Source organism: Rhinolophus hipposideros (genome assembly GCF_964194185.1).
Source record: "Rhinolophus hipposideros genome assembly, chromosome: 9".
Classification (NCBI taxonomy): Eukaryota; Metazoa; Chordata; class Mammalia; order Chiroptera; family Rhinolophidae; genus Rhinolophus; species Rhinolophus hipposideros.
In genome coordinates, this window is record NC_138055.1 from 18073908 (window position 1) to 18086354 (window position 12447).

The following is a 12447-nucleotide window of genomic DNA, read 5'->3' on the forward strand; positions in this document are numbered from 1 at the left end:
CTCAAAGAGGGACCCGTCCCCAACACATATGCACACATAGTAGTAAAGATTCTACCCAGGATGACGTAGATGGAGAAGAATAGTAGATTGGAAGAGCCCAAAGCCCCAAGAAGGGCAAAAAGTTCCTATCTCCTCCATTCTTCATTCTCCTGGTTCTCTCCTCCCTCACTTAAAATACAGTGAGATGACGAGCCTTACAGAGGCAGTATGACAGTGAGAACAGGGGGCTGAGTGCCTAGATTCAAACCCTGGCTCTGTAAATATTAGCAGTGTGACCTTGGGCAAGTTATTTATCTTTGCTGTGCCTCAATTTCTTTCTCTGTAAAATGGGCATGATAATGATACTCAATTCCTAGGGTTGTGACGATTAACTGATCAGTATGTACATAAAGTCTCTAGGACAGCGTCTGGTGTACAGTAAACACTATTATTACCATCTCTTTTTTTTCCCCAAAAATAAGAATTTGAGCAATATGCTTGCCTCTTAACATTTTTGTCTTTTTTCTTTTCAATTCAAAGTTAATTGTGCTTCACCAGCATCTATCAATTTTCCAAGTTCAATGGTTTAGTCCTTAAATGAACTCACAAATTAGACTGCCTAGGTTAAGCTGGTGGCTTCCCCCAGGGCTCTCAGCTTTACTTCATTTGATTGCCTTAAAACTCGTTCAAGAAAGAGGACATTGCATGCTGACGGATGGTCAGTAGACTTATGGTGCTGATAACGTCGTAGTGTATACAAATACCAAGTTATAATGTTGTACACCTGAAACTAATATGTCACATAAAAATTTTACCTCAATAAAAAAAAAAAAAAGAAAGAGGACCCTGGCTCAGAGGTTTTTCATAATAGAGTTTTTACCTCCCACACATCTCCAGTCTGCAGCACTAATCGGATTACACTTTGCAAATTCACATTCTCACAGAATCTGGGCTCTGCAGGCAATGACTAGAAATCAAATCCATCTCGATTCAGTACTCATCATGGATACAAACAAATAAAGCTGTGAAAAATCAGGCATGATACTCTCTGGGAATGAAATGGCAGCTCTCAGCAACTAATCTGTATGTAGTACCACAATGTAAATGAAATGTGGCGAGATGGAGAATAGGAGAAAAGGGTAATGAAAATGATTAATTAGTTAATTGAAAAATGCGTAGGGGCAAAAAGAAGTGACATAGAAGTGAGGGAAGTCTCCTTGGCACGGTGGAAAGAAGCTGGGATTTGTACTGGGGAGGTCTGAATCCTGGCTCCATTGCTTATCTGCTGTGTGATCTCTACAACTCACTCACATTTCTGAGCCTTATTTTTCAAGAGTTTTTACATGGGGCTATCATCATCATCATCATCATCATCATCATCACATGACTGACCTTGAAGGGCTGTTAGGTGGATTATAAAGGACGGTGCGCATGAAAAGCTGTAGAGAAACTGCCAGGCAGCAGCAATATTATCAACTTCTTGAGGACCATGGAGGTTAATGGAAATGTGATGGAAAGCAGAGGAACTGGGCTTTTTAAACACTGTTGTGGAAGCAAGTTATTTGAAAGACATCTTAAAATGAAAACTCCTGAGACACTAACTGCGGTTGGGAGGTGTGTGGACTGGCCTTCCTCGGGGCAGCACAAGCAGGAGGCGAAGTACAGGGCATAGACTGCCCAGGCTCCATCACACACGCTGGTCCATGCTGTGTGCTCGTTACGACGACAGAAACAAATCCTCAAATGTGGTCAGCAGTCTGTGTTCTCTTCTGGTTGGCAGAATGCCGCCCCCAACGATGCATGCATCCTAATCCCCAGAACCTGGGAATATGTTATGTGACACGATAAAGGGGACTTTACCATGTGAGGTTACAGAGCTGAAAATAGGGAGAGCATCTGGATTACTCAGGTGGACCCAGTGTAATCCCATGAGTCCTTTAAAAGCAAAGAACTTTCTCCGACTGGAGACAAGAGAGATGATGCAGAAGGGGAGGTCAGAGAGAGTAAAAGTGTGAGAAAGACTCAGCTGGCCAGTGCTGGCTTTGAACATGAAGAGAGCCAGGAGCCAGGATGTGTGGGCAGCTGGAAGCTGACACAGACCTTTTTCCATGAGCCAGTCCTCCAACTGCACAGAACTGAATTGTGCCAGCAACCTGAATAAGCCTGGAGGTGATTCTCCCCCATAGCGTCCATAAAAGAGCCCAGGCTGACCAACACTTTGATTTCAGCCTTGGGAGACCCCAAGCAGAGAAACCAGGTAAGCCCCCCATCCCCTGACTTCTGACTTGCAGAACTGTGAGATAATAAATATGTGTTGGTTTTGCAGCTAATTTGGCAGGAATGTTACAACAGCAACAGGAAACTAACACACCTCTTAAAACAGCCTTCGTCTGGACTTCCCCTTGAGACCTGGCTACAGCCAGCCAGGCTCCCAATGCTGGGTGGATGTTCCACATAGTGCCCCCACCTGCCAGTCAGGTGGGTCTGGGAACAAGAGTATGTCTTTCTGTGGCTGGATGACAACTGCCTGCTCTTCCGCAAACAAACACACTCCTGTCCCCAAACTGTGCCACTCAGACATCACTGAGGATCCCCTCCTACTATGCAAAGAAATACAGAGTGCAAAAGGCACCCGGCTGGAAAGCATGAGACTCAGATTAGGCTCTTGATTCTGTCACTGCATGTCAGTGGGGCCTGGGACAGCCTTTTATCCTCACTGAATCTTAGTATCCTCATCTCTAAATGACGGTCTATCAGATGCTCTTTAGATACTACATATTGATGGTGACCTAACCAATGACAGCTTGGCTAGATCGGTCTAAACAAATTTGAGTTAATAGAGAGTTTTCCTTTTCACAATGCATAAGGGATAACCTTTCCTATAGAATGAACACTTTGGTGTCAGGAAATGAGTTCACATCTTAGCAGTACAGCCCGTGAGTGGTGCATGCCATGCTGGGCAGGGGACTAAACCTCTCTAAACTAATATACCCATTACATAAGGCAGTGATGGGGACAACACAAGATCATGACTATCAAGTGTTGTTCACACAATGCCTTGGGTGTACAAAATGCACAGTTAAGTGGTATCAATTAAGTGGTGGTATATAGATTGAAGAAAATGATGACGACAATGAACTTTTATGTAGAGGATTCTCAATGGAAATTCTAGAGCTAGGATCGTCATTTGGATTTGAGGTCTGTGCTTCCACCTTGTATCTAATAAACTTCCCTAAACAGGCAATCGTGAAATTCACTTAGATATGTAAAACTTGAGAAACCAATCAACCAGAAGGCACCTCATTTGTCTCTGCAGTATAGAAGTGGAGACTACTTAATAAAGTCTCCACTGATAGGGAAAAGAAAAAATGTTGGCTTAATGACTTAGCATTGATTCTGGTTGGATACACTGTCACTTCGTTTTGCCATTTACTGAGCAAAAGCCCTCTTACAGACTACATGGGCAAATCAATAAAGAGAAGATGGATCATCTACTTGGGCATTTCTGGCCTTAACGTGTCACATTAATAACTGAACTAAAAGGTGAAAACTTTTATAGAAAGATGTGATAAGTTCAGGGTCCCCCCACACCACCCCCTCCCCCAAACAAATGCTGGTTCATGGCAGGTGAGGCGTTTGGTGGCTGGAAAGAGCACAGCACCAGCAAATGGGCACAGATGTGTCCCCTCCACCATGCTGTGCCTCCCCGAGGTGTGCCTTGGGAATGTTCTGCTGAAACCTCTCTGACCCTCGGTTCCCTCAGCTGGAAAGGAGAGACGACCCTACCAACCTTACCAGTGGTGATGATGAACGAAAAGGCCACATGCAAAGGACTTTACCACCCACATGCTAACCTGCCAGTAGGCCTTTATAAATTACCTACTTTGTGCAGGGACCCTACCTGGACGCTGTAGGTATACCCTAAGGAAACGGAAGACAAAGGCCTTTCTCTTGAGCCACTAACCACTCAGGAGGGAATTTGTACTAATGACAACTTAATTAGGCTGAATTAAATGAAACAGGCTACTTCAGAGACACCTGCTTTTCCCTAGACCAGAATATTATAATAATAGCACATTTCTAACAGATTATTACATTTTCAGGGATGGTATGCCTAGAGGGACTATACAGATGAGTTTTCTTTTTTCTTTTTCTTTTTTTAATAGAGACTCCACACATAGCCCTACATTGCAGTAAATGAAGCCCTACTGGACCGGTAACAGTTAGATACCAGCAGGCTTGGATTTCTTTTTCCTCTTCTTAGAGCCAAGTTTCCTACATTTACAGCTTCTCCTTGGATAGAAGTTAGGGATCTTTGGAAGCGAATATGATTCTTTTTAGGTCTCAGGGCTACTAATTGGGGCACAGCCTAATTACCTTATGGAAGTGTACCTAGGCTTTGGAACACTTAAGTATATTAATTTTTAAAAACGACGATGGAAATATACAAGCCGTTTTGTCATTTTGCTTGCATACTCATCTGATAGGATTACAGCTGCACTGAATATATAATACAGTGGGGTCCAGCAGTCATTCTGCCAACCATGGCAAAGGCTGACTTCAGGCAGTATGTGTTTGGGGGAGTGGAGGGAAAAAGGATGAGTAATAATGAGCCGCCTGCTACAAGCCACCCACAATAATCAGATTTGTTACTTGGTAATCACATCTTCTACAGACTACATTTATACTATTTGGTGAAGGAAAAAAAAAGTAGGAGACAAGTTCCCTTTCTTTATTGGACAGATAATTTATAATGCCTGTTAAGTCTGCCCAAAGGTAAGTTAACACAGCATTTAATAGACCACGTTCATGAATGAAAAGAGCATTTATTCCAAACACATATGTCTGAACTACATGAGTATGCTTTATGGGAAGTCAGGTGACTTTTTATTATAAAGATATTAATATTTGTGAAAAGGTACTTTTTCTCTTCCTGCTCAGAAACTTCCTATCATTTCTCTTAGTATCTTAAAGGAGATAGGTTGGTTTCAGGGGTCCTTCCATGAATTAATAAAGGGAAATATCATTTATATAGATGAAACTAAAAGCTAAATTAAATTACTGGTGTACGATCAGGACAATTGTAGACGTGCCCTTCAGTTTGTAACGTCAGAACTGGCTACAAACTCAGACCTTCTTCATCATGTAAAACAGACTGTTCTGAGGTGAAAAGAAGAGTTAAAATAACTCTTTAAGTTAGTAATTTTTTGACTAACTGCACTTTAAAATTTACACCAGATACTGGGCTTCACAAAGTTATACCATCACAGTGATGTCCAAAACTTCTACGTGGTAAGCAATGAAACTTATCTTAAGAGGCCATGCTGAATCATTTTCGCACCACCATAGTTAGATTTTTTTTTCTCCCCAGAGTCTTCCAGTGCCTCTTTCTATTGGTTTCAGGTGTACAAAACATAGTGACTAGACATTTATATACCTCACAAAGTAATCCCTCTAATAAGTCAATTACCCATCTGGCACTATATGTAGTTATTATATTATTGAATATATTCCCTATGTGATTTACGCACATGAAGTAGCATCGACTTTTTCAGGCCAGAGATTATTGTTTAGTAAATTGTTCTTCAAGTTCTAGAAACAAGGATTTTCCAGGCTTGTATTCACTCACAACTTCCCCTTTACACACATGGAGAATATGTGGTTGGTCATGTGTTCACAGGCTCCTCTGCTACTCTCCTCTTGGCTCCTGTTCTAAATCCCACCCCCTCTTTCTCCCTTCCTCGGCCACAAAACTTTTCAAGGTAGCAGTGAACTCTCACTGCCTCTGACTCGTCAGGACCTCATCCATTGTTTTCCAGGTGTAATTTGGTTTCCATTACACTCTACTCGGTGGTCAGCACTCTAAAAAACGTTCTCCCAGACCAGCAACACCAGTATCATTGGGGAGCTAGATAGACATGCAAATTATTGAGCCTCACCTCAGAAAGCTTGGGGGGTGGACCCAGTGACCTGAGTAGTAAACAGCCCTGCAGAAGATCTGACGCATGCTAAAGTTTGAAAACCACCACTCTGTGGAGACTGCACAGTGGTTACCATGGTAACCAAAGACTGATTCTTATCTCATCCTTTATCAGTAGCAGAATCACCCCTTCTTATGGAAGCTCATTCCTGGTGCTTTTGCACTGCCCTCCCTTAGTTGTCCTCCTACTTTTTAAATTGTTCCTATTCATGCTCTTCCCATTTCTTCCTGTCTCCTTAATGCAGATTTTCCAAGGAACTGCTACTGGCCCCCTTCTCTTTGATCTCTACTCCCTGCCCTGGAAAATTCCATTCACTCCCCGAGCTAACGTCATTATGTCTATGACTTTGATCCCCAAATTGTATTCTCCAGCTTTTAGCTTCAACTGTTTGCCATCAGTTCTAAAGACCTTTGGGATACTAATGCCTCAAAGACCTACTGTGAGTTATAATACAGAATCATTACAATGAAAATCATCATTTTTCTCACCACACCTGTGTCTCTTCTGGATTTCCACTCTTCTTTTACCTCCAACAACATTTTCTCAGTCCCTTAGGTATAGAAACCTCTCTTCTCAGCTCTTAATTTTCAAATACTGGCTAACTCCTTTGGTTTATAATTTTACAGTATTTCTCATATACTTTGACATTTTCCTCTGTAGATTATTTGTCTATCCAGAAGGCAGAACTACAATCTGAGTGTTTTTTAGAGTGAAAGCTAAACAGAGATTATGGAAGAACTTTCTGTCAGAGGTGCCCATAGATGTGTTTGGGAATTTCCTGTCTCCAGGAATAGTCAGACCTGGGCTGGATGACCCATAGCAGAGGTCCAAATGTCTGATAAGTGGTTGGATTTGATGACATTTGATATCCTATCCAACCTTGAGATAATGTGGTTCCTTTTATCATCATTTTCTTTCTAGCCCTCATTGCCACCCCTCCCTCGCAATGTGAGCAAATGTTTCAGTCTCAAATCTGTGACAATTTAGGTAGACCTGGTTTTTCAATGCTTTTTTTCTTTGTGACCTTCTTTTTCTGCACTCCAATCCTCGTGCATGTGTATGGAGATTCATTTGTTCACTCACTTAACCTACTACTTGCTAGATGTTAGAAATATAGAGTTGGATGAGCTATTCTTGCCTTCACATACCACGCGGGTAGAGAGATGGGCATCTACATCATGGGTGAGGGGGGCAGAAAGGGCCAATGCGAGAACAGAGAAAAGGCGTCATTAACCTAGTCAAAAGGCCTGACCAGGTGGACTGAGTTTTGAGGGCTGAGTAGGCATTATCTTGGTGAACAAATGGGAAAGAACCTTCCAGAAGGACCACTAAATGCAAAGGCATATAAACCTGAGTAACCATAATATGTTCAGGAGCCATAAATAAGTGTTCAATATGGATGAAGCAAAGAATGATGGGAGGAGAGAGATAAGTGAAGACAATTCACAAAGGGCTGTGTTTTAAGAGGTAGGCTTTTGACTTTATTCTTGCACTATGGGGAAGTCAACAAGTGACACGCTCAGATTTGCTACTTAGGAAGGTGAGTAGAAGAGTTTGGAAGAGAGTCAGAACGTAGGAGAAAGAGAAATCGATGTAAAATAGGCAAGAGGTGATGAGAGTTCAGCTAAGGCCATGGTAGACGGAATAGAGAGTACTGCGTGGATTCTAGAGGTATTCCTGGGGCAGCATCTGTAGAACGTGAAAGACTGATTACGTGAGGGGCAAATCATCCAGAGTGACCTTGGGTTTTGAATTAGGTGACTGTGTAGGTCATGGACGAAGCCTATTTAGGGAATATAAATGGAGAGAATGACAGGTAAAATTAGAACAGAGCTAGTGGACTAGTTACTAAAGGGTGGAAGAAAGGAGAGACTAGAGGAGATGGATAACAAGTTCAGAAGCAGAAAGGGAATGGGAGATATGAAAAGATATAAGGTTATTATTATGAATATTGCATATAATAATTACTGATACCACTTATTAAAGTTCTACTTCATACTAAGCAGTAAACCTCACATAAATCCTATCGGGCAGTAATGAGAACACTTATTTTACTAACGTGGAAAACTTAAGCTCAAAGATGTGAAGAAACATGCCCAAAGTCACCCTGTGCCAAGATTTAAAGATAAGCCTTATGTTTAATATGTAATGAAGGCTATTTGGCAAACTTGAACAAGAGCAAGCCTTCTCCCTATTCCCGATTTTAGGCCTTTAGGCCTTTGGACTATATCACATTTAACAGATTGTAACAATATGGACAAACTGGATATTTTGTGCCATGACAGTTGGCAGAATCTTCTCATCACCTGGTTGTGTTTCCTTCAGGTTTTATATGATTTAAGTTTCAATTCACTCCATCCACAGTCAGGCAGATCCTTAATTTACTAGAAAGGTAGAGATCCACCTAGCACACAGAGCAGTGGCTTTCAAAGCATGTTTCCAGAACCAGCCGCAATTAGCCTCACTTTGGGAACCTGTTAGAAATGAAAATTCTCCAGCCGCACCACAGACCACTAAATCAGAAGCTCTGAGGGTGGGGCCCAGTGATTTGTGTTTTACTTTAAGTTCTCCATCTGATTCTGAGGCTGGCTGAAGTTTAAGAACTATGAAGAACTACTGAAAAGGCTAACGTGTAGCATCACGCTTTTATGGAATGTATACGTTTTGTGACAAGGGACGAATCTAAATCACGGTGAATTCAAATGCCATGGCTACTGCCTAATGAAAGAACTGCTAATAAGAATGTTGCACAGGGACATCTTAGGAAATCATAACATCGTCGTTTCTTTGGATGTCAATTCTCACACCATATTTTGTTCAGCATAGGTGCCTTCGAGTAACCTCACTAAAATCTATCAGTTACTCTTTTATTTATAATTCTTCATAGCATAAATAGAGTGAACTTGAACTCTAAATCTCACACAACTGACCTAAGTAGAGGACTTTCAGAGAAATGCAGTGGTTTCCAAGTTCTACCATCAACTCAGCTCAGGGTGAATGGTCACATAAGACCAATTACAATTTTGATGTTAGATGTCTAATGATCACAACATAATCAAAATAAGAAACATTACTGATTCTCCCTGGTTTCTAAACAAACAAGAAGGAGAAACAAGCTTTCGAAAGATATACAATACAGTAAGGTTTTTGTTTTTGTTTTTCTGTGGATGTGCGGTAAAAAAGTGGGTAGGAAGAGTTCCTGAGTGAGGTAATATACCTACATATTTTCTTAACAAATTATTACTAACATAGGAGGACCCCACCCATGCGGGGGGCCAAGCAACTACCAGCTTTTTGAAAGGGTGACTGTCTGTACTTCAATATTTCAAGTTATATATAATGGAGAGTGGAGTTTGTGTGGGGTAAGAATAAATAAATAAATAAATAAATAACATTCTGGCCAAAGATACCCTACACAGCTGGGATGTTTGGTAACTTATCTAATAGAATGGGCTTAAACAAGCAAACAAAAACAGTCTCAACATACCTGCAGATGAATTGTGTCCTCTCAAGTGTGGAGAAGTCACAGAGAACACTCTGAGAGGGACATTTTCATTTTTGCTTTCTTTTTTCCAGGCTAACCTGAACTAGCTATTTTTGGAATGTGCTTGGCAGCCAGTTCCCCCAGGTGACAAAGACCACATCTTCCCCAGCATGCATTGTCATTGTTGGAGCACACAAAGCAACAGATCAAACAAACACTATCACGACAGAGCATGGTACTAACCTGCTCATGAACTTGTACCGGCGGGGCAGGTAATAGATTTTTCTCCTGGAAGAACAGCAAAAATGAAGCCAGTCGAGAAGAAAACCCATCGTCAGTTACAGTTTGAACTAGCAAGGAAGGAAAGGAGATTGAAGATAGAAGCCTGTAAGAGGTGAAGAAGAAAAAACTAAAAAGAGATTAACAGTGAGAAATGTAGTGGGAACATCAGGCATGCATTTTTGAGTCATGCAATCTTATGAAACATTTCCCATTGATATTTCTTCCTCTCCTCATTACCATAGTTTTTATGGTTGCCACTATGCCTACAAAACCTGTACAGGGTGATGATTTGGAGCAATTGGTATTTGTATGAATTCAGCTGAGATCAGCTTTTTTTCAGGGATGCAGAGATGGACTGCACATAATTTAATTGGACACTATTATATTAACTAATATTTATAGAGCACTTTAAGTTTACAGAATACTTCTCTCATTTGAGACAGGCAGGGGAAATATAAAAATACAGATATTTTACAACCAGTATGTGAAGAACACTAACTAGTCAGTATCAAGTTCTAGCTGTAAATAACCACACTAGGGCATGTGGCCTAATCAGTGGCCCTGGTTATAGGTGAATTAAAGAGGTAAACCAAGGAATCCTAGAATTTTTTTTGGAATCAAACTTAATAAGGATCTGTCCTACTTCCATGTATCTGCAATTTTTAATATTAAAAATGAAAATTCTGGGTGTAGTTTGAATGCAGGAAACATGTATTAGATGCTTTATTGAAACGCAATCTCCCTTTCCATATTTTGGGCTTCAATCAATGGAGTAGCGATGAAACCGAGGCAGTTCATATGTATTATGAACTGTTACTGAGCTATCTCACTTTTGGGCAATGGAAAGTTTATACACCAAAACTCATTTTTCATATCTATGAAAACTTAAAAGCATAACCATGTTTCTAGCAAGCAAAACTATGGAGACAATAAAAAGATCAGTGGGTTACCAGTGGTTTGGGTTGGTGGGCAGCTGGGGGAAAGGGATGAACTGGTGGAGCACAAGGAATTTTTTTAGGTCAGTGAAACTATTCGAGGTGATACCATAACGGTGGCTACATGAAATAATGCATTTGTCAAAACCCACACACCTACCACAAAGAATGAACCCTAACGTAAACGATGGACTTTGATAATAATAATAATGTATTAATACCAGTCTATGAATTATAAGAAATATACCACACTAATGCAAGATAGTAATAAGGAAATTGAGTGGGGTGAGGGGGGGATGTGGGAATACTCTGTACTATCTACTCAATAGTCTGTAAACCTAAAAGTGCTCTGAAAATAGACTATTTAAGGGAAAACACCCATATCCATGGACATATAGGTATTTAAACATTTAAACATGTTTTATTGGCAATTTCCCACTGGAAACCTATAATTCAACTTGTTTTTAACACTGTAGAAATAACAATCCAAGGAAGACTAAACCTGGGATTCAGAAGTGCAGCCTGCAGAAAATAATAAATACAGGTAAGATTATACGGGGCATTTACATCCAGGCAAATGGATGTTTGTACATTTTGTTGAAATGATATGGCAGGGCAGTTGCTTCTCTGGAAATGCATATACCTCTTTAGGTTAGAGTTATTTGTCTGAAATGTTGGATGAGATGATAGCATACATTATAAATGCACCAGGTTGCATCAAATGAAAGTATACTCAGGTAAAAGCACATCAATATTAATGATGCCTATTAGTGTCCGTACATTCACAGTATTTTCTCCTAAAAGTGTTGTCCTGCAGGAATGCCTATATTTAAAAAGAAGATTATTATTCACAGTTATGATGGTTTTCATTTTATGACTTGGATCACATTCTCCTAACACTGCATCATAAACGTCCTGCTGCTGCAGAAAGCTTTCTTCTGCTAGGTAATCGGCCTGCAGAAGTGTGAGCTATGATGAAGCCAGGCCCTTCATACAGGAAACCCTTCCAGGTAGTCAGGGAATTTGCCATCCATTAACATTGCCTGAGTTTCCACCATCTGCTCGGGTTCTCGGCTCCAGAAATGTGTTCTGGAAGGTTTTGTGAGATGTCTACTGGGGAGGGGGCCTCAATTTCACTAAGTTTCACTACCTTACTTTTATCAAAAGGTAGAGTTTGAGCTTTGTTGGCCAGGAGATGTTGATCTGATTTATGACTCTGTCTAACCATATTTTGTAATGGTCCTTATGTGTGCTATATTATTGATCCATTTTAGATAGTTATAGTATTGATTATTGACTTTAATTAACTATAAACTATAGTATTATTTAACAATTTTCAATAAAGACTAAATTGATATTCCTTCTCTCTCTTAGTGATAAATAGACATATTTTAAATCCTTGAGTTCTTAGATTTCCTTAGTAACATTTTATATACAAAAATAAATCCAAAGATTAGAACTGTGTTTATCGCAATTCCTTTGAGAAAGCTGCCTTCAGGCAAATAGATGCGAGAAATCCTAGCCTCTGTTTTGATTTAATATTAGAACATAAAGGCCAACAAAGAAAGAAAATAATATGCACCAGGGAGATATATTACAGGCCTATGAATGGAAATGGCCCTTCTCTAAATGTGTCCCTAGCTCCTCTCTGTCTCTAAAAATGTAGCTGATTCTTTGTCTCTATTCCTTTGACAGCTCATTAAGAGGTATACTTTAGAATCGGCACCAGTTTACCTATTTCCTATTGTCTGACTTGACTCTATTGGCAAATTGCAAACCAAAAGTA

The 12447-nt window shown here is 40.3% G+C and overlaps 1 protein-coding gene across 1 annotated transcript in view; it reads right to left on the minus strand.

Annotated features, from left to right (window-relative positions):
• ANO4 (anoctamin 4) overlaps positions 1-12447 on the minus strand; it is a 300178-nt gene that overhangs the window by 128104 nt on the left and 159627 nt on the right. Inside the window, exon 7 of the mRNA XM_081061537.1 lies at positions 9688-9732. Coding sequence (XP_080917663.1) covers positions 9688-9732 — 45 coding nt within the window. The remainder of the gene's footprint in view (positions 1-9687; positions 9733-12447) is intronic.